At 48.5% G+C, this 23,190-nt stretch overlaps 1 protein-coding gene and 1 non-coding gene across 2 annotated transcripts in view; one reads left to right on the top strand and one right to left on the bottom strand.

Annotated features, from left to right (window-relative positions):
• The window catches only part of CYTH1 (cytohesin 1), a 79,773-nt gene extending 56,589 nt beyond the window's left edge, over window positions 1–23,184 (bottom strand). The window contains exon 1 of the mRNA XM_035025875.1: window positions 23,111–23,184. Coding sequence (XP_034881766.1) covers window positions 23,111–23,132 — 22 coding nt within the window. The 5' untranslated portion in view covers window positions 23,133–23,184. The remainder of the gene's footprint in view (window positions 1–23,110) is intronic.
• Window positions 15,562–15,692, top strand: LOC118024466. The gene has a single exon (XR_004683115.1). It is a non-coding gene; the product is annotated as a small nucleolar RNA SNORA63 (small nucleolar RNA).
• Window positions 23,185–23,190: the final 6 nt, after the last annotated feature.

The following is a 23,190-nucleotide window of genomic DNA, read 5'->3' as shown; positions in this document are numbered from 1 at the left end:
AACAGCAGCCAGAGAACATGGCTTTGAACTGGAACTACACGGTGTGACAATCAGCTCAGCAAATTTCAGAATGGTTGCCCCAGGGAAGGTCTCCAGGTGAGACAGGGAACTGCTGGTTTTCATCAGTTAGTTCGTTCTACAGTCTTCTTCTTTTCTCCGAGATCACAAATGTTTGTATTTGTTAAACACGGGGGCTGAAATCAGTGCAGACCTTCCAAATTTAAAAGGTTAAACGGAATCAGTGTTGGTTACATTGCTGGTTCCACTATTTATGTGAAGACTTAACAGTACTTGAAAAATTACTTAAACCTGAAAATGGTATCAACACACTGAATTTCCTTAAGGTAGAATTTTTAAAAATTAAGATATAATTCACAAACCACAAAATCTACTTTTTCAAAGTGTACCATTCAGTGGTTTTCATGCATTCACAAAGCCATGTGACTACCACTATCTAATTCTAGGGCGTTTTTAGCACCCCAAGAAGAAAATTCCATTCCCATCAGCAGTCACTCAGTCCCCAGTCCCTGGCAGCCAGTAACCTTGCCGTGTCTGTGGACTCGCCTCCGTACAACAGGTGGCCTTTTGTGTCAGGTGTCTTCCCCTCGGCATGTTTTCAGCATTCAGCCATGCTGTAGCATGGATCAGCACTTCCTTCCTTCTTATGGCTGAATACTATTCCACTGTAGGGCTGTACCTTGTTTGCTTTATCCATTCTGTAGCTGAGGAATAATGCTGTGACAAGCATTCATGTAAACTTCTCTGTGGTGTGTGATCTTTTAAAGCATGCATAAAGCATGTGATAAAATAAATAAAATGTGATAAAAATAAATTTTGTAATATTATCTAGTTTTCCATCTGGATCCTACCTGTTCTTCGAAGTACAGCCCCACAGCCCCCTCCCATGGCTCTCTCCCATCACCCACCATGCCCCCTACACAGGAAGGTGTTGACCCGTATTTATAAATTCCACCTCTGGACATTTTATGATTCTATGAACTAAGGTTCCCATTCTCAAAGATGAAAAGGTTCTGCTGAACCAGCTTTACAGGATTTTAAGTGATTACAGAGTAATCACGTTCGGTATCCCATCAGCTCAGTAGAAATACTCATCAGCCCACCGCAGAAGGAATGGAAGGTTAACACTGTCCTGGGTCAAAAGGAAAATGTTTAAAGATCAAACAAACCTAACAGTTTTGTAGGAAGGCAATGGTGACCAAACTATCTAGAAAGTTCATTCTTTTTTTTTTTTAAGATTCTACTTATTTATTTGACACAGAGAGAGAGAGAGACAGTGAGAGAGGGAACACGAGCAGGGGGAGTGCGAGAGGGAGAAGCAGGCCTCCCGTGGAGCTGGGAGCCCGATGTGGGGCTCGATCCCAGGACCCCGGGATCATGACCTGAGCCGAAGGCAGACGCTTAACCGACTGAGCCACCCAGGCGCCCCTAGAAAGTTCATTCTTTAACTCCATTAAACTAACGCATTACAAGCACCAACCGCTTATGATAAATTCAACTGATATTTCGAGAAGTGATCTTTCTGGTACTTTTACTACTTGAGCAGGGATGATCAAATCTACTCACTGGGTTTTCTATACACTTCTAAACCAAATTCAATTAGTAGACTTAGAAAAATATGCCCAGGCTTCACAAAGTATGCAAACAATTAACACCACCGTGTGAAATTCCAGCAGTTCTCTGACAAGTCAGAGTGAGTACAGATTGGGGGGGGGGGGGGGATGCAGGAGTTTGCTTTTTTCTGTTTGCTTTTTTCTGCTTTGGACATCCACTCCGCCACATGAGCACTGCGCATCTCCTTCCTGTTTCCTTTGCTCCCTTTCTGCCTTGCTAATTATACATCACCCCTTTCTCTGTAAAACCACAAGACCAATGTTACAAAATCCGTGCACTCCACCCATCCTTTTACTCAGCTGACAGAGAACAAAATGAACCCGTGGAGACGAAGCCATCACATGACAGAGGAGCTGGTGAGGAAGACAGACCATGCCCACACTGTGTCGTGGGGCAGAGCAATGAAGGCACGAGGTGGCACCACAAAAGTCAGCCAGTCAGTCCAAACTTTCTCCTGGTATCTGTGACCGATTTTAAAACAAACTGAGCAGAAACCACTGTTTCGTCTAAAATCTGGTCTCCTTGTTTCAGAAGGCAGGTGGTTTCAGGAAGATGCAAAACAAGAAAACTCTAACAATCTATTTTTGAACTGGTGTTTCTGCAAGATTTTCTTCAAGCTCTTCCTTAAACTATTGTTTAGATGTTTATTTCCCTAAACACACACTCTCTCTCTCTCTCTCTCCCCCTTCCAGGCTCAAAAACATTCCTACCAGGTTTAGAGGCAGAAGCTGCCACCACCCAAAGAAACACCCAGTATGCCTGCATGAAATCTCTCTCAGCCCGTGTGTTCTGGGTCCAAGAAGGGACCGCCAAGCAAGTTCCAGCAGGAGGGGGAGAGCGTGACCTGAGCACACGGTGATGTCTGTCACAGGAAGCTGGGGTCACACCCCAGACAGCAGAGCCAGTGGCCTCCTCGAACTTGGCTGCAGTAGAGACACAGACAAGCAGATTGCTTTAGAAGAGATTTTGGAGGCAGAACGAACTGGAAAATGAGAGAAAGGAAGGAGTCGGAGCTGATTTCCCGACATCTGACCCACACACCTATGTGGACAGGCGCGCTACTTCCTGGGATGGGGAGAGCTGTGTCACCCTGAGTGAGACCCCCTCGGACATCCCGGGGGGATGACAAGTGAGCCACCAGAGCTGAAGCTCAGAGGGAGGAGGAGGGCCAGAGATACCACCGGCTGTGGCGATTTCGGTAGCTGTGTCCTGGAAAGCTGCTGCTAAACCGGACCAGCCAAGCACTACAGTCGCGTTCCCAGGGAAAGTCCAGGGCTAGGTTCCTGGGAGCCCCTGATCACACTGTCTCACCCATGGATACGTGAGCCCCCCTTAGCTGTGTCCCCCTCAGGGACACCTGATTTACTCTATGCTGTTGATTCGCTGACGTTGAACTCAGGCTCAAAGGAAGCTCATCTAACATCTTGCCGGTGGGGCTCAGCAGTGTGCCTGCACCCGCGGACACTAGCCAGCACATCAGCGCTGTGCCGGGGCTGCTATTAACAGTGAAATCGCCACCAGAAAGGGCGAAGACGTGGCGCTGAACAGGCTGCAAAGCGCCCTTGTTTACGGCATGAGAGCCGGGCCAGGAAGGCAGAACGTCACCCTGTTCCGTGCACGCAGTAACCTGCCGTGGGCGAAGGGCATTTTCCACGGGCCTGCACATGCTCACAAACCACTGCGAGAGCACCGTTTTCGTCCTGATTTGGGGTGACAAATAAATTTTAGTGAGCGGTCAGATTCACAAACACGAACCCCACAAATAAAGAGGATGGGGCTGTAGTAATGTAGACAGCATCAGAAGGAAGGCAGTACTTGAAACTACTGGTCGTGTCCAATGGTCACTCCAAACGTTCGAGAGAGCTGATCACCAGGGAAGAAGCAGGGAGAAACACGACCTACTTCACAAATCTGCAACCCTTTCCCAGATGCTTCCAGTTAGGCAACTCCTCCAAACCCTCTCACCAGGGACAAAGCCGGTGGCGTGGTCTCTACTTTCCCTATTCCCAGGAGCTCAGAATTTGGAAGGAAAAGAAAGAAATCTGACCCACTGCTTTCCCCCTCTGTAAAGGGAAGAGCTTTACCATATGCACTGCATGGTGACTTTCATAGAAATTACCTTTTAAAAGTATCGAATTGAAGTAAAGTCTCTATCATCCATTTTCTGGTTTCAGAGTCACTGGGATAAATGCCGCTGCCGATGGTTAAGACAACTGGGAACTTTGCAAGCACATACATTAGTTTGTAACTTTGACCAAGTCAACGTAATTAATGCCACAAACCTCACATCGATGACAAAGTGACTGTACAGATTAAAGTTTATACTGAAAATGTAAAATGCCTAATTAAATACAAAGCTATAAGTAGTGCTGTGGGACATGAAACTTGTCTGTTTAGTCCAACACGGTCCTACCAAAAAGTCATCTATAGTACTGGTTGGGAAATAAGGCATCCAAGAACACATCAAGAAAAAAACGACTGCTCTCAGGGGTACCCAACCTCTCGCAAAGATTTATCCTTCCTTTCCCCAAGTCTTCAGGCGTGTGCTCGAGTGAACTAGGTGATGACAGAGTGAGCACCCAGGAGCATGAGGACACTGAGGCCAAGCTTCTCACCCCACCCCAAAGGCCGACAGACAGTAAATAAAGGATCCGAGGACTGTTGGCACCCCCTTGTTAACCACACAGGTCTTATACACTGTCCTTAGGGAGTCTTGCAGGAGATCACAAACATTTAAGTAGTACTTAAATGTTAGGATGGAAAACAGCACGTAATAAGGTATTAAGTAGACTAAATAGGTAATTTACCATACTGCAATTATGAAAAGATCTATCTCCCCAACTTTAAATTACATTGACTCCTGCCATCTAACTTGTGTAGGGACATAAATCACGGATTCTTTAAAATCACCTTCAATTGACACCTTAATTCCAAATTAGATTATCTACCTACCTGGTCCTTCAAACACCCCAAAGCCCTAAACAACAGAACTATTCTAAAAAGATTCTATATAAAAAATCCCTTTTAGGGACGCCTGGGTGGCTCAGTCAGTTAAGCGTCTGCCTTCGGCTCAGGTCACGATCCTAGAGTCCTGGGATTGAGCCCTGTGTCGGGCTCCTTGCTCAGCAGGGAGTCTGCTTCTCCCTCTGTCTGCCGCTCCCCCTGCTTGTGCTCGCTTGCTCTCTCTGACAAATAAATAAAATCTTAAAAAAAAAAAAAAAATCCCTTTTAATACTAACACCCCTCCCCCATTTTTAAAGAGGACTGACCACTCTGAGTGGTGGTGTAATGCAGGGGGTGACAAACACCTGGCTCATGATGCCGGGGGGCCTCTCCCCTACCTACACTCGGTGGACAGCAGAGCTCCCGCATCATGTCTCTTAACTGTCGTGGACAAAAGCCATGAACCACAGAGGAGAAGCAGACAATGATGACGGGACCTTCCAGAGGGCCTCTCCACCATCTCCCCTGACTTGCACAGTGCTCTCAGGAGGATCTGCCCAGCCCCAACAATTTATACTTGTACATTTTTGTGAGGCTCTCTCCCCAATTTTAAGTACAAAATTGTGATTTTTTTACTGCAAGAACAGAAAAAAAAGTTTTCCTTTACTATGTGACTGTTCAAAGTTTCATGTCACTTTTTTTTGTAAATCCAGATTTATTTGATGCAAAATAACGTATTAAAACCTTCTTTAACAGATTTGCATATTACGCTTACATTAAAAAAAGCTTTTCTCACGCTTATTTCAAAACTAGTCGCATACCATTTGTATATACCATTCCTTATTGTCTCTGTTACATTTTATGTAAGATAAAACGTCTTTAAGGAAAAAGAAAAACGCTGCCATATAACCCAGCCATTCCATTCACGGGTATTAACCCAAGAGAAATAAAAACATGTCTACACAAAGACTTGTACATGAATGCTCACAGCAGTTTAATTCACAGTGGTCCCAAACTGGAAATAATCCACATGCTCGTGACAGGTAAATGGATAAATAAAATGTGGTCTATGTAGACAGTGGAAATAAAATAACTCAGCAATAAAAAGGAAAGACTGACGCTCCCAACAGTGATCTCAAACACTTCATGCTGAGTGAGAGCCAGGCACAAGAGAATACACTGTATGATTCCATTAATATAAAATTCTGGGAAACGCAGACTCATCTGTAGTGACAAAAGGCAGATCCGTGGGAGGGAGGGAGGGCTGGGCTGCAAATAGACATGAAGAGTCTTCTCAGGGCAATGAAGTGCTCTGGATCTTGACTATAACAGTGGCTTCACAGGGGTAAAAAAAAAAACTGTCATACACATCTCATCAAACTGTATACTTTAAATTGTATGCCACATGCAAGTATACCTCAGTCAAATTAGTTTTTTTAGGGGCGCCCAGGTGGCATCCGACTCTTGGTTTCGGCTCAGGTCATGATCTCAGGGTCCTGGGATGGAGCCCCATGTTGGGCTCTGAGCTTGGCGGAGTCTGTTTGGGATTCTCTCCCTCTCCCTCTGCCCCTACCCCCTCCCCCACTCATGCACACACTCACACACATGTGCACACTGTCTAAAATAAATAAAATCTTTTAAAAAAAATAAAGTGAATTTTGTTTAAAAAACTACAAGAAAAGAAAACCTGAAAAGTTTGTTGAAACAGGTAAGTGGAAATGAATGCATTCATTATGACTAAAGATATTTCAATGTCACCACTGGTGTGTTAGATCGCTGTGGGGGCCCCACAAAGCCCTGGAGGGTGTCTGCTGGTGACAGCCATCGGCGCTGACACTCCCCAGGCACCTGCTGCGTGCCAGCCCCCCGGCTGATGTCACTGAACACCTCACCAAACCCTTCATTAGACCCTACCGGAGAGGCAGGTATGACTGTGTCACTACCCCAACTCGGTGGCCCTTGGAGAAGACAGATAATTTGCTCAAGGCACAAGACGGCCAAAGTTTTAAAAATTAAGGCTGACTGATGAAGAATCTGTAAGAATGCATTTTGGAAAGAGTATTAAAAGACAAAGTAATCAAGCAAAGTTCAAGCTCCCTCTCAACCAGGGTGTCCCTGAACAGGGACTGTCTTCTCTCTACTAACATAAAAGAATTTTATTTATTTATTTTTAAAGATTTTATTTATTTATTTGACAGAGAGAGAGATGGCGAGAGCAGGAACACAAGCAGGGGGAGTGGGAGAGGGAGAAGCAGACTCTCTGCTGAGCAGGGAGCCCGACTCGGGGCTCGATCCCAGGACCCTGGGATCACGACCTGAGCCGAAGGCAGACGCTTAACGACTGAGCCACCCAGGCGCCCCTGTGTGAACTCACTTTCAAAAGTCTTTAACACATTTCGGGAACACAGATGTCTGATGCTCATCAGCTGCAAGGGGACACAAAGTTCAACCACTGCCCCGTGTCCAATAAACATGGAAGAAATGAAGATTATGCCGATCCACAACGTGGAAAGCAGACGGGTTCCCACCTTAACTCTATTCTTAAGAAGCCTGCATCTGAACTTAGCAGAGAAATGAATCTGGATGAGACCTACGCTATCCACAGAAACCAGCCGCTTCTACCTACCATGTGAGGGGTCTGAGAACTCTGCTCATGCCTGAATCCCAAGCCCTGTAGAACACCCAGCTCCTAGCAGGTTCAATAAATACCTGTTGAATAAATTAATTAAAAGTGACCTGAGGAAGAAGCTGCTACAATCTCCCCATTCTGACTTACACAGGCACTAGACAAGATCTTAGAACAGTCGAAGCTCACCCCACCAACAGGGAGAGAGACAGAAAAATATTTAAATGTTCTATAAAAAAGCCAATGATTAAAAAACAATGAGGGGCGCCTGGCTGGCCCTGTTGGTGAAGCATGTGACTCTTGATCTCGGGGTCGTGAGTTTGAGCCCCACATCGGAGGTAGAGCCTACTTTCAAAAAAACAAAAACAAAAAACCAATTCAATGTTGGGAAGATAAACTAATATAATCATACACTAGTGAGATGTCAATGTGTATATGACAGTTTTTGGAAAGCCATCTGACAGTACCTATGAGGAGACTAAAATAAAAAGGTAAACTCACTGACCCAGTGATAGGACTCGCTGGAATCTAGCCTAAGAAAATAATCAGAAATGTGGACAACGTTTTACCCACAATGATGTCACAGAGTTATCTGTTGTAAGAACAAAGTGGAAACTTCTAAATAACCAACGAGAGAGGTTAATTAATTAAAGGGTGGTGCATCCACACATGCTGTGTTTGGCAGAGGCCGGCCACCATGGGGCCTGCGCAGCCCTGCACGTCTCGCTGTCACATTTGGTTGGTCAAGGAGACCACACAGCACAACTCGCTGGCTCCCAGGGGCGGGGGTCCGGCTTGTCTGCTTCTTGCTACAAAAGGTGCTTGGTCCTTGGCTCCTCAAGTGCAGACTGCCCCAATTCCAGCGTGGCCATCATCAGGGCCCTCACGTCCCCCCGTGGGACCTGGGTCGGGAAGGCGGCACTCCCGGGGCTGTCCTGCTGTGTGCTGTGTTCCATGCCATCAACTGTCTCGCTACCTTGCTTCCGGCCCCTGTGAAGCTGCAGCGAGCCGGCCAGCCTGCCTGTCCTCCCCTCTGGAGTCTTGCTGTCCGCTGTGAGCGTGGGCCCTGCCCTGACAGATGCCACTAAAAAATTGTCCATACACATATTTTAATGGCAGAGAAAAACATGTTTTCTTTTTTCTTTTCTTTTTTTTTTTTAGGAAGCTACAAAACATTCTATGTAACAACTGGAACTCATTTTTAGGTTTATTTTTTAATCCTATATTTCCCTAAAAGGACTTAGGTGGGTCGACATGCAGGAATATGCACAGAATAAAAAAACTGCAAGCAAATTACACCAAAATGTACACAGTAACAGGTCTGTGGGAGTTCATTACACTCTTCCCTCTACTTTTTGTACATTGTTGAATTTCTCCATTAATAATAATTTTTCAAAGTCTGCCCAAGTGGAGAAGGAAGAAGGACACATACAATTACAGCTAACGTAGCAGGCCGCCTAAAGCTGCTGAGTTTCAGACTAACCCCCAAGAGCCCCGAGGAGAGAGAAAGCTGCGGGAAGACCCTTCTAGCAAGGTGACTGGGCCTCAGTTCTCCTGCAGCCTCCTGGGCCTGGCAAGCCAGTCCTGAGGGGGACAGGGGAAGGACTCTTTTAGGCCACATCCCCTGCCGGACAGACTGGAGCTCTTCGATGGCATCAGTCCAGGGGCTGCCTAGCAACAAAGCGACACAAAGGGAAGGTGTCTCTGAAAGGAACAGAACTAAAACCACACAGACACTCGGGGAACCTGAGGTGGGGAGGCAGCTAAACTTGGTAACTGTAACAAAGGAGTAAACAAACCCAAGCTTGGTCTGTGTTTCTTTGGATTTTCTTCTTCTTTGATCTGCTGAGCCTCTTAAAAACCTCTGCTTGAAAGCTCAAAACCCTCTAAGGTAATTCTAAATGGCCTAAAGCAAAACCACATCAATTAGAGGGTTACAGTTGGAGATGCAGTGAATACTCAGCCAGCACTCCTTACAATCCTGGACACACAACTCCTCACATTGTCATTTCACACAACCAATGTGGGAAATGACAAGCTCCACCTCTGGCACACCAGCCCAAGCCAGGGCCCGGCCACATGGCCCCGGCGGGGGGGGGGGGGGGGGGGGGGGGGGGGGGGGGGGGGGCAGTGTGAAGTTCCTGAGGAAGGGGCTCTTCTACACCTGAGCGCCTCAAATTTGGGAACTTTGAAAGTGTGTGTGTGTGTGTGTGTGTGTATTCATTCATTTGTTCCGGGATCCTACCCTGCAGGATCCCAATTCAGTAGGTGTAGCTAGAGTAGGGCCCCAGGAAAAACTGATTTTTTTTTTAAGATTTTATTTATTTTTGACAGAGAGAGAGAGAGAGAGAGCACAAGCAGGGGCAGTGGCAGGCAGAGGGAGAGGGAGAAGCAGGCTCCCCGCCCAGCAGGGAGCCCGATGCGGGGCTCGATCCCAGGACCCTGAGATCATGACCTGAGCTGAAGGCAGACGCTCAACCATCTGACACCCAGGTGCCCCAAAAAACTGATTTCTTAAAGAAAAAAACTCACCCAGGTGATTCTGCAGATTAGCCAGGTATGGGAACCACCATGCTAATCCCAATTTACTAGATTACAAACTTCAGATAGCTTAAACAAACCACTTCTGTATGTTTATCTTCCTAGGACACTTGACTACTCCCAACTATAAAAGGTCTCCAGCTGGGGGTGCCTGGCTGGCTCAGTCGGAGGAGCGTGCAACTCTTGATCTCAGGGTCATGAGTTCGAGCCCCACATTGGATTGGGTATAGAGATTACTTAAAAAAATAAATAAAACTTAAAAAAAAAAAAAGGTGTCCATCTGGAACATGGTTATTTTTACAAGTTTGGATGTCTAAAAGCCAAAAATTCAGGAAATATTTAATCCATTTTTTTAGACCACTGATGTTTCAACCCTGGTCTCTTATCCAAATAGTTAGGATTTTACAGTTTAACAAAGAATGCAGTGACATTGTACTAGTTTAAATGCTTTCTCCTAAGACAGACAAAAATCCCACTATCCCACGACTGTAAGACTTTTAAACAGAACTAAAAAGTAATTCTACACACAAAGCACTACGTGCCTACCTTTTAAAAGTTATACAGATACCAAATAAGTCTGATGACATCACTTCTTAAAATCAAACCCATCCCAATACAAGCATTATTAGGCCATCATCATTTTCCTGACTGTCAAGGAGACCAGAGGCTATCCTACTTTTCTCGGCACTTTCCATGCCCACCTGTGAAACTCAGGTAGCCGCACTCACCCATTCTCCCTCCCCCGCCACCCTGTCCACGGTCCACGGTTCTGTTCTGGGGTCGGGATTTGCCTTGAATCCTTATAAAGGTGACCGAGGTTATCTCTGCACATACAAATGTGAACTGATAAAATACACATTTAATAAACCGGATACGTAACAAGCAACCTGTTTTTTCACTCAGCATCACATGGCCATTTTTTTTAAAATATTTTATTTATTTATTTTGACACAGCGAGAGAGACACAGCGAGAGAGGGAACACAAGCAGGGGGAGTGGGAGAGGGAGAAGCAGGCTTCCCGCGGAGCAGGGAGCCTGATGCGGGGCTCGATCCCAGGACCCCGGGACCATGACCCAAGCCGAAGGCAGACGCTTAACGACTGAGCCACCCAGGCGCCCCACATGGCCATTTTTTAAAGAGGAGCCTGATATTCTGTAACACAAACATATGACAGCGTGCTGAAGCATCTCCTTCCTGATGGGACAGTTAGCGCTTCCCAGGTTCTGACTCCCAGAGCCACACTGTGGCTCACGTCCATGCTCACATGTCAAACTGTCCTGAGAGTCCCATTTACTCCAAGTGCCACCAAGTCTCACAGGGACTGTTTCCCTCAGTCCCGCTGCTCCAGGCTGAAATCGGGTGAGGTGACCTTGGGGATAATACAGAGAAGGAAAATCGTGCAAACGTCCTAGGGCCTATAAAAACCCCTTTAAAAATCAAAACTGACTTCTAATTATGTACTTTTCTCCAGCAATTGAGTTTTTAATATAAAGATATGTTATTTTTATAATTTTTTAAAGTAGAAGTTTAAATTCCTCTTAGCAGAGTGCTATAAATACATTTATGTGTTTAAGAAAATGGGAGCTTAAGAAAGAACAGTAATATTTAGCCAAAAATTCGGTTTTGTATCCCTGAAATCTATTGGGGGTGGAAATTAAACCAAATGAGCCCTTACCATGAGTCTGTGGAAGAGAAATAGCACCTAGCCTGCTTCCTCCACACAAGGAGATGTCCATCGTGTGACTCGAGGAAAAGGCAGAGGTCTGGGAAAATAATTCCCAAATCATGTCATGCCAACATCTCCATCTAGAACAGTGAACTCCTTTTTCCTATCGAGCACCATTGTTCAGGGATGCTTCCGTTACCTGAAACCAGGAAAAATTCTCCTCACTCTCAAAGAAAGTACAGAAACATTCCTAAGAATTGGGAGCAATAACACAGCCTCCCGACTGAAGACGTTCTTTGTCCTGGTAATCTGATGACAAACAGGGCTGCTGAGGAGCAGAAACAGGATGGACGGGTCAAAGTTTGCTGCTGCTTTGCGCACACTCTCCTCTACCTTTGAATTAGGAATGCTCTCTAGAACCAGAAATGCTTACCACGACGAGACAAAGTCTGTACCAGTCCCGTAATCCTTACTGTCCGCATGGGAGGACGAAACTGCCCAGGGACAAGAGCACCAGGGTGCGTGTGGGTGGCAGAACAACGGCCCCAAAGATGTCCACTTCCTAATCCCTGGAACGAGTGGATCTGCTCAATTACGTGGCAAAGAGGAACTGATGCAGATGGAACGAAAGTGGCTAATCAGCTGCCCCGGAGGTGGGGAGATTTCCTGGGTCATCTGGCGGGTCCCATGGAATCACCAGTGTCTCATATGGAGGAGGAGGAGGCAGGAGACTCAGTGTCAGAGTGATGAGACATGAGACAGGGTTTAGCGGTAACTGCCGGCTTTGAAGATGGGAGGAAGGGGTCAGGAGCCACGGGATGCAGGCAGCCTCCAGAAGGTGAAAAGGGCAAGGAAAGAATCTCTCCAGGAGCCTCCAGAGGGATCAAGCCCTGCTGACACTTTGGTTTTAGCCTAGTGAGACCCATTCCAGACTTGTGACCCCTGGAACAACAACATAATAAACTTGTATTGTTTAAAGCCAATAAATTTGTGATCATTTGAACAGTAGCCACAGGAAGAGAAGACAGTGCAGCTGCTCCTTCCGTCTCTCTTTGGTACTGAGGGCGTATGTTAAGTCAGAGCCGCTTCCTACCATTTCCTTTCCTGATTTGTTAATCATAAAAAAAAAATCAACAACCTATGTCTCATCCTTATCAGACATTTGTCAAACACCTTAACACTTCCCAGAAGAAAGTGAGTTCACACCACAAATCACCTCACTGTGGAATACATCAGCCCCTCTTTTTTTTTTTTTTAAAGATTCCACCTATTTATTTGACACAGAGAGACACAGCGATAAGGGAACACAAGCAGGGGGAGTGGGAGAGGGAGAAGCAGGCTTCCCGCTGAGCAGGGAGCCCGATGCGGGGCTCGATCCCAGGACCCTGAGGTCATGACCTGAGCCGAAGGCAGCTGCCTAACAACTGAGCCACCCAGGCGCCCCTATATCAGCCCCTCTTAAAAAATTTCTCTGCCACACGCATCTTTCAAGAAGAAAATAATCCTATCTTTCGTCTAAATGTTCCTTTTTTAAGATTTGTACTGACTCTCTGAATGCACAGAAAGCAGCAACTTAGTAGTGAGGAGCCTCCCACACTGGTTATCGCCAGGACCAGTGGCAGCAGGAACCGAGCCCCCAGATGAAGCCCAGAACAACCCAAGAACGAAATGGGACACCTTACGTGTGCGGTAAAAGGGCTACATTCGAGTTGCAACTGCAACTCACAGGCAGACACGAGCAACATCAATGGCCACCATGTTCCTGTCAAACACAGACGGGGAGCGGGAGGACGGCCAGAGCGGTTCCTTCCACAAACTCCTACGAAGAGCCTACAAAGTACCGGGCCCGGTGCCCCTCCAAAGCTGGAGGAGACCAGGCCCGCGCAGTAAACATGACTGGTAGCAGGTGACGAGCCACGGGGGGTGAGCCTGGGGAGGGGCGTGCAGGAGGTCTAATGAGCTGGGCAACCTGGGCAGGTCTCCCCCGGGGGAATGGGAACTGGGGCCAAGGCCCGTGGGCAAGGGCATTAACCATGAGGACGTCAGGGCAGAAGGTGTCCCGATCCCAGGGAACAGCCAGAGAAAGGCCCCAGTGGGGGACAGAGTCGGGTGCCTCCCAGCAAGTGGCTGAGCAGGAAGCCTGGAGATCTGTGAGGAGTCGGACCTCGGGGGGGGGGGGGGGGCGGGGGGGCTCTCTGAGGTCAGCAGACGCAGAGGAGCCCCCCTGTGCACACCACGGACACAGCCGGAGGGTGTGTTTTCTAGAGTTAGACCACAAAGCCTAGGGTGGAATCCCTATTTTTGTTGGGTTATTATAAATCCAGGAAATAATCTTCCAATTATAATCCTCAGAATCTTTTCAGAATTTCATTTCCTCCATGCTTTGTCTGGACACAGAGGGAAATCACTAAGGTCTTTATCAAGTTACTGAACAGAGTGAAGGAGGCCCCCCTTTCACATCAGGACAAGTCACGGAGAGAAGGGAGAATGGCCTGGGGAGGAAGCATGCCCGACAAGGCCACCACGACCCCTGGAGGCCGGACTCCCAGGAGACCACCCAGGACACCGTGGAGCTGTGCGCCAACCCATCACTGTCGCGTAGGGCCCTGCCACAAGAGTGAGGGGCCCCAGGTGGAAGCTAGGAGGTGCGCCCCAGGCCCCCTGGTATCCTGAACCACAGTCCCCCTGCAGGAGCTTCCACAGCCGGTAAGAGCCACTGCATGAAACCTGGTTTCAGAACTCCTCCAAACACAGCAATAAATCGGCGTCCTCACTGCATGAAGCTTAGGAATCTAGGCCTCCAAGTCTGTTTCTGAAGCTGCAGAGCTGAAGTCCTGAATCAGAATCCTTGGTGACCCCACCAGGGACTGTCATCCTGATGAGGCCTGGTGCAAAAACGAGCCTCTCCTCTGACCGCAGACAAGGCTGCAAGGTCAGTGCTGGGCAGGAAGACGCTGGAAGATACTCTGTCATTCCCCGGAAGAAACACTACTCGTCCGCAGTGCTCTCCCATGTCACTGCTGAATTCCGTTTTCCAATAGCCTGTTGTTACGTGTCACCATAAAGGGTGAAAAGGCGAGGCAGTGGCAGGACAAGGCCCCTGCGAGTGGCTGAGGTCTTCAAGGGGCAGGATTACCAACCTTAACCTTTACCTGCTTACCCGGATTTCTCAAGAGACTCCGGTTGCCCAACTGCCATGTGAGCTCTGCTCCAGGGGATCCTCGGAGGTCAGGCTGGGACACTCCCGTTGGCACCACACCAAGCCCGGTCCACCAGAAGCCCTGGGAGGGAACACTGGCCTCCAAGCCAACACTACCCAACAGATGAAGGAGGAAGAACGGCCTCTCCTGTGCAATCCTACAAACTCCTCAGATTTCCACCCGAAAACTAACAAGGGGCTCTTTCCATCCAAATCTGCTTCATAACCCCTAACACGGGTTTTAACCACAACACTACCCAAAATCTACCAAGACACAGAACTCTGCACCCCCCAATTCCAGGAGAAAAGACAGAAAGTTTAGAAAGCTTCTGAAAAGCATATAAGGTACAGAAAAGGAGAAAAGGGATCTGAAACAATGGGCAATAAGGAGCAGGTGGTACAGCAGAAGCGACTTGGCGTCTGCGAATATGGTTTCCAGTGGTGGACCAGCCCTGAGCGAGGGCGCCTCGCACACCCAGCGCCCCCCGACACCGTTCCTCACCTGTGGACGGACGGGGCTGCCGTGAGGGCAGAGCAAGCTGCCGACCACTGCTGTGCTCTGGAACGCTCTCATCACATCTGACCCCAGGGTCAGGTGTGTTCCCCCAAAGCAGCTCTCACCCAAAAACAAAGTGAAAACTGGATCGCCCCAGGTGCCCACGGCATTTGCTCACATCTCGTCAGAGCACCTGTCGCATACTCTTGCAATTTTTCAACATGTCAACTCCCCTACACTATGAGCTTCCTGAAAGCAGGCCTGTATCTTAAAATTCAAGCAAACACCCTGACACCAAGAAGGTAAGGAAAACGAGGTTGAGCAGGCAGATGGATGGATGGGTCGCTGGAAAACAGTTCAGATGGCAAAGAAGAGAATGGAATCAGCTGTTCCTTCAAGCCTGGATAACCAGGGTGATAGGTAATGGAAATAAAAGTTTAAAAAAAAAAAGAAAGATGATGCAGGATCTAGTTACAATGTAGCTGTAAAGTGCTGCCTTGTCTTTGCCCCCTGGTCAAAATAAAGCTGTTACCTTTCTAGCCCTGTCCGCCATGGTGCTTAGCAGCCAGGGATGCATGGTCTCAGACATGTTTACCAAGTAAAACACTGACTTGAGGGGCGCCTGGGTGGCTCAGTCATTAAGCGTCTGCCTTCGGCTCAGGTCATGATCCCGGGGTCCTGGGATCGAGCCCCACATCAGGCTCCCTGCTCAGCGGGGAGTCTGCTTCTCCCTCTCCCACTCCCCCTGCTTGTATTCCCTCTCTTGCTGTATCTCTCTCTGTCAAATAAATAAATAAAATCTTTTAAAAAAAATTAAAAAAAAAAAAAGAAAGAAAAGGGAAGTCTTGGGGGAGGACTGGAACGGAGAGGCAGGAGAACACCTTCAGATGGGCAGAATTTGAGATGGCGACGGAAGGTCAAGGGGAACATCCAGGCAGTTGAAAATGCAAAACTACAGCCAGAACGCCAAACATCCTCTTCACTTCCGTCAGCAGGACTGCCGGAAGCCGTGTGTGGAGCAGCGCAGAGCTTCAAGGACCTTAAGCTAATAGGTGCCCACACTCACGTGGTCGGGCAGCTGCCGGCTGTAACAGCCCCAGACAGAACGACCATGAGCCTGGTCCTGCTTGAGCTTCACAGTGCGCCGTGCATGAGTACTGTAATTCAATACTGGCTCGGAAGAGTTTTCAAAATGTTTATTAAAAAGAGTCTGTAGGGGTGCCTGGGTGGCTCCGTCGGTGGAGCATGTGACTCTTGATCTTGGGGTTGTGAGTCTGAGCCCCACGCTGGGCATAGCACTCACTTAAAAAAAATTATAACAAGAGTCTATAAAGATGTACAGTATCCCCGAATTAAAGCAAGTCTCTCCATTCCACATTACCTTCTAGCTGCTGCCCTCTCTGCCCACCAACAGTCCATTCATCTGAAAGAGTAATATGTACGCCTGCCTGCAAGGCCTCCTTTTCAGACATGGCTCTGCCCAGCCCTTTAATGGGGGGCAAGACACCATGCCCAGGACAGCACCCTTGGCCCTCTTCTTGGTCAGCATAAGATCTCCTCACTTCCCTGGGCTCCACTCCCACTCATGTGCTGCTAGTAAGCTCTTGGGTTCTAGCGACAAATCCAACTATCTAAATGGACCTCTCTCAAGGGATGGTCTCTAACCTCCCCCCCCCCACCCCGAGCTCCACTCACTGTGTCCAAAACTAAGCACCTGCATTTAACTGGAGACCCTCCCCAAGCAGTCACCTGAGACAGCAACCTGGCATCATCTGGAACCCTGCTGATCTCCCACAATGCTATGTCTCTCCCAAACCCTGGTAACCAATCCCATGCTTTTAGGTCCTTGACGTGTCTTGTAGTTACTGCCCCCTTTGGCCCACTCCTACTGCCTCCATCAGGCCCTCCTCCCCCAGCCCACCAGGATGGTTGCAACGGCTCCCTAAGGGTCTCCCCACTGCCCATGGGAACCACACCAGACAGTGGGATCTTTCTAAAATGCAAAATAACCATCATGAAATACCCCAGTTCAACCCCCTAGGCTCCTCGTGGCAGAGACCAGTCCTTGGTGACACACAGAAGCCCTCCATGACTCTGTCCTCCTCCCTAGAGCCTGTCTCTGGCCTCCTAGTCTCCAGGCACAGAGAACCACTCAGCTCCCCAGGGGGCCAGGTCCCCTTCCCTGCTGGCCCTGGCTCACTCCCTCTGCTTGAAATGTACTGCTCCACCATATTCACCTAGTTAGCACCAACTCAGCTTCCAAACTCCAGTTCTAGCAACTGTCCTCTGTTCAATCCGGCTCCGCCCCAACGCCAGGCAGGACTATTCTCCCTGCTTACCTAGGGTTTTCACATACACACCTGCCACATCCACTCTGACCCTCTCCCTCACAGCCTGCCACCACCCTGTCCTCTAGGCTCAAAGCATCCCTGACAACAGGGGCCGCATGGTGCAGAGTGGCGGCGGACGCCTGTTGACCCCACAGACACACCGCCTGCCAACACCAAGCCCACAGCAGCGCTACTGAAGATGAACGGGTTTTTAATAACATCACACCAATTCCATTATCCATACCCAACGGTAATAATTACAATGTGGACTGTAACAATGCCAGAGAAAGGCACTCTTCTGAAAGAGAAACCTTGAAGACTCAAAAAAGAAAAAAAAAAAGTGAAAAACAGGAAAAGACTCAGATAAGGAAGGTCATGTCCTGACCCTTGTTACGGGAGCCAGGCGGCACAGAAAGCACCGCATAACCACCTCACCGTCACAAAAACAGAGACACATTGTCACACCGTCCTGGATAACGAAGAGTAACAAAAATCCCCTACACAGCCTTCAACCCATCTTACGTTTTTTCGGTCAATGCAAAGAGAGAGGCAAAACAACATTACCAGCAGTTTCAGAGGATGTGGGATTCACTTCTTGAACGTTTCTAAATAATTTTCCACCTCCTCCATGCCTCTATTATTGCAACTGAAACTAAGCAACAATAATTAGAGAGACAATCAAGAAGCAGTGTGGCAACAAAGCCAACGGGCAGGTTCAGGCAAAGTACTCTTCTTCAGTAGCCCACTGTCCAAGCCTTTCATGTGGGAGGGTGAGCAGGAAAGGGGCGGACAGGCCTTTGGGCGGGGGGGGGGGGGGGACTCCAAGATGAAACTCCAACCTACGCCTCACTGTCCAGACACACACACACACACACACGCGCGCGCGCGCCTCCTCCCTGGCCGAGTGACCTACATGTGTTCTCTCAACCTTGAAACCAGAAGGCACTCTCCTTCCAGTTCTTTCTATAGAACTACCTGATCTTGAATGCATGAAACACATAAGAAATCATCTATTTGGCAAGATTCTTTGATTGGTATGTGGGACATTTAGAAAGGAGCAGGCATGAGCCTTAAGATCCCATAGACTGACCCATTTATCAGTATAACCCAGACCAGCAAGAGCTACCTAACTCACAATTTCTCCTCTAAAGGAAACATTTGTATTTGGCCAGAAGTCAATATATGGGTTGAGAGATCATCAATTTTTAATCGAAAAATTAAAGAGACATAAACAGGTGACTACTACAATTGGTCAAAATCTCACTCCAACCCCAATCAGACTGAGTATGTATTTTCCCCATGCTGAAAATATCAGAGTGAGAAAAACAGTCACTTGATTTGTTCGAGGCCATAAAAAAAAGAGTTAATCTCAGTCAAGTAAATAAAGAAACCAACATCCCACATGAACAGGCAGGTTCATAATACACAAATACAAAAAAGAAATTTTTTTCAACCTAGCTGGTGATCAATAGATTTAATGAGGTGCCATTTTGTAACCATTACGTTGGTTTAAAAAAAAAAAAAGCTTTCAAATGCAAATCCTCACCAGTGGCAAAGCCACAGTGATACTCAAGTGTGTCACCCCATACATGGCTAGGAACAGGGTAAATTGGTACAGCCCTTTTGGAAAGCAAACTGGCACCATGCATCAAGAATTCTAAAAATGTTTATCCCCTCTGACATGTTAATATCACCCCTGGAACTCTACCTTAAAGACCACAAAATGTTTAATTATGGTAACCTTATGTTCCAGATTTTCTAAGAAAACCCTGACTTCGTAATTGTATTCTTTTCCATAAAAACAAATCACTAAGTGTATAACTAAATTCAAGAACAATGAAAGACACCAATATCATTGAAGAACAAGGAAAATTGGTTTGGCATCCGGTCAAACATGTACAGAAGAGTGTTCTTGTTTCTGTTTGGGATGGAAAGCTGAAGACAAAAACTCACTCACTGAATATTAACTTTTGCCACATGGAACCTGGTTCAGTCTATTATTCCCTCAACAGCTGCTGAGCTGCTTCTATTGGGTACCAGGCCCCATGTTTGTTCTGGAAGCACAAAGATGAAACGGCCCATCTCCCCCACACGCAGTGGGCTCCCACTCACCATCCCACAGCAGCAACCGTGCCCGCCACCCTCATTTCATCTAATGAAGCCTCAAGCCTCATTTCATCTTCAGATGGTGGAAGTCGTGCCCTGGCTAAGATAACATCTCCACGCCTTCACCGAGAAGCATACTTCTTACAGGGCCAATTCTCCCTCATGTCCAGACTAGGGATAAGTCTGAAGCTCATAAAGAGCAAGAGGAGTGGAAGTTGTGTTTGAGAAGTAAAGGCCATAAATGGCACTGTAGGTTCAGAGACCTTAAGAACCTACGCTCAGAAATTTGATGATCTTGTCAGAGTTGTGATGCAGAATCATCACCACTAACACTTCCAATGTCACTACCGATGGCCCTGCCCATCTCTACCCCACAGCCTGCCTGTCCTGAGAGAGGGGGACGACACATGCGCACCCTCTGGAGCAGCAATTCCTGGGGTCAGAACCTTTTGAGAAGCGAGCTAAGGAACCTCCCAATACGCAGATTCACAAAAGCTTCCCCATAAAACTTCAGAAGGGCTCCAGAGACCCATGACGAGGCAGTCTACAGGTTAAAAGTATCTGCTCAAGTTCCGAAGTCACCAAGGGGAGTGGTCACGGAGTCTTTTCTTGGGCAAGGTACCCTATGAAGGCAAAAATACCTCTTCCTTCTGCAAAAAGAACTGGGAAGTCCAGGAAGAATGGTGACCTAAGAAGATTATATGAGTCTTAAAAAAAAAAAAAAAAGTCCCAATTATTTCACAGCGTTTAGAAAGACACTGGGGGGGACAAAGATCCACCAGCCACAAGCAATAGGAACATCTTTCTTCAAATGTCAATTTAGCTTCTAGAAAATCACTAGTTCCACATTTTTCAAAGATAATTAAGCTTGAAAAGGACTTGTGTCACAGTCCAGTATGTCACACCACACAGGCGGTGCGAAGCACACTGTACCTTTCTAGGGGATTAAGAACCTCTGATTTAACAATCTGGTATTACAGGGAGTGTCTACAGGAGGAAGGGCTTCGAATTCAATGGTGCAGTCACCGGATCAACAGAACACTGAAGAGTCTGCGGTCGAGAAAGGCTGTTGTGTTGGTTTTTGAAATTCTCTGTAATGGAATAGGGAAACTCTAAAACTCATCCTCTTTCTTTAGCATATTATAAATGAGCTCTGTTCCAAAAGTTTCTTAGGCCAAATGGCAGCTAGGAAATCATAATCATCTCCCCAAAGACACAGGGTTCAGAACAGTGGTAGTGTCCTGGGCTACCCACGGCAAAACAGAGGTTCTAGCTTCTGAGGGAGCGTCCGGGCAGGCATTCCATGTGCTTGAGTCCGTAGCACACAGCTGCTTCTGAAACGTGTTATATGAATAGCTGTCTTATCCCTCGAGGTAGATTCACTGTAAAACCTAATGGACAGGGCGCCTGGGTGGCTCAGTTGGTTAAGCGACTGCCTTCGGCTCAGGTCATGATCCTGGAGTCCCGGGATCGAGTCCCGCATAGGCTTCCTGCTCAGCTGGGGGTCTGCTTCTCCCTCTGATCCTCTTCCCGCTCGTGCTCTCTGTCTCTCATTCTCTCTCTCAAATAAATAAATAAGATCTTTAAAAAAAAAAAAAAAAACCTAATGGACAACTCTAGAGACTAAGGAAACCCTAAAGAACTGAGAAACTTATTCTTCATATGACCATCCTAAGCTATTAGGTACTTTTTGTGTGGTGAATGCTACGAGTAGGGAACCTTTTTAACTCAACCTTCTTAGTTCCTCCAAAATACAAAGAAGATGACCTTTTTAGCTGTATAAGGGGGAAGGATAAACTTCTTTCTCATGTTGGCGTGTGGTCAGCAGAATATCCGCCCCCAAAGATGTCCATGACCTAATCTCCAGAACTCTATGTTACCCTATGTGGCCAAAGCGGGATTACCCCTGCAGAGTTAACTAAGGTTGTTTCGCTGGATCATCCTGGTGGGTCCAATGTAATCACAAGGGTCCTAATAAGAAGAAGCAGAGGTCAGAGAGAAAGAGAAGGGGGTACCTGCTGGCTTTGAAGATGGAAGGTGGCCCAGCCACAGAATTAACATGGCCTCTAGAAGGTGAAAAAGGCAAGGAAATGGATACTCCCCTAAAACCCCCAAAAGTAACACAGCCCTGCAAACACCTTAAGCCCAGTTAGACCACATTTGGACTCCTGACCACCAAAACTATACAATCACAAATTTATATGCTGTTTTGAGCCACCGAGTTTGTGCTAATCTGTTACAGCTGCCTTAGGACACGAATGCACCCGCTTCTATTTACCCCTTCCAAGTACAAATTCATGTCATGCCTGTTGGCAAAGCAGCCACTGTATTAAAAGCAACCAGACCAAGAGCTTCCCGCCTCGCCTGGTGGGTACAAACACTAGCAGAGAGCAAGAAGAAAGTGTGGCAGGACCCTGGGGTCGATAGATTAAATGGCAAGAGGAGATAGACAAAATAGCAGGCAACCTGGAAGAGGCTTCTCCTGGGCAGAAAGAGAGGGAGGGAGGGGATGAAAACCCTCTGGGACCAGCCCGGAGGTGTTTTATCTTGTTGGTTTTTTCCCCATCCCAAAAGGAAAGCACAGAGGCTTTTACTTGGCAGGTAACTAGGGACAGCTGAGGGTGGCCATCCCCAAGGCGCTCTGCACGTCAGGCTGCCAGCGGGTCTTCAGGGCAGCTGCACACTCCCCGGTGCGCCGCTCAGGGTCAAGCTGCAGGTCACAAAGCCACCTCTTCCCCGTCCACAGCTCCACCACGACTTACTCGTGCATGAAAAGAAGAAATAAGACCTGCCTCAGCGAATACGCCAGGAACGGGCGCCCGAAGCCACACGAGCACGTTAAACTCTGCTACCAACCCACAGAAGTTCACCCCTTGTTCGAGCTGCCATTCTCGATTCCTCATGAATACAATGTCAATCAATTACCTAAAAGCATTTCAAAATAGCCTTTGGCGAGCCCTGCAGTTTTGAGCGCTCGGAGGGAGGAATGTCCTGGCCGACCGGCACCAGTTTGGGGGAGGAGGTCAGCAGGAAGCGGGGTTCGGGAACTGTCAGGTGGGACGCTGTGCAAGGTGATGAGCTCACCCGCGGCAACGCAAACTTGGGTGTCCCCGACGCGCGGCCGGGCGGTGGCGGGGCGGGGGGCGGGGGGGGCCGGAACCGCTCGCCGGGGAGACGGCGGCCGGCAGCGGGGCCGGCGCCCGCCCGACGGCGCCCGGGTCCCCACAGCTCAGCCGCCGCCCCGCCGCCGGGGAGGCCCGTGCGCTTCGGGGTGGCCCGCCGAGCGTGCCCCCCGCTCACAAACAAAGACGCGGACCCGGCACACAACTTGCAGACCCCACCGAGGCCCGAAACTAGGGGGCCACCGCGCGACCCCCGGCCCCCGCCCCGTCAGGCCCCCGGTCCGCGTGCCCGATCCCCGCCGCCCCGACTCCAGGCCCCGGTCCCCGCCGCCCCGGTTCCGCCGGCCCCGCGAAGCGCCAGCCGCCCGAGCCGCCTCGGGCGCCCGGGCGGACACGGCAGGAAGCGCGGGAGGGGGCGCCCGCACCGCACCGCCGCGGGCCGTACTGACCGTAGCTGTCGTCCTCCTCCATGGTGCCGGCGCCGGGCTGTGCGCCGGGTCCCGCCGCTCGCCCCTCGCGTCCCGCCGCC

The sequence above is a fragment of the Mirounga leonina genome, unplaced genomic scaffold (genome assembly GCF_011800145.1).
Source record: "Mirounga leonina isolate KUSES-001 unplaced genomic scaffold, KU_Mleo_1.0 Mir_197, whole genome shotgun sequence".
Classification (NCBI taxonomy): Eukaryota; Metazoa; Chordata; class Mammalia; order Carnivora; family Phocidae; genus Mirounga; species Mirounga leonina.
This window is presented reverse-complemented; position numbering and strand designations above follow the sequence as displayed.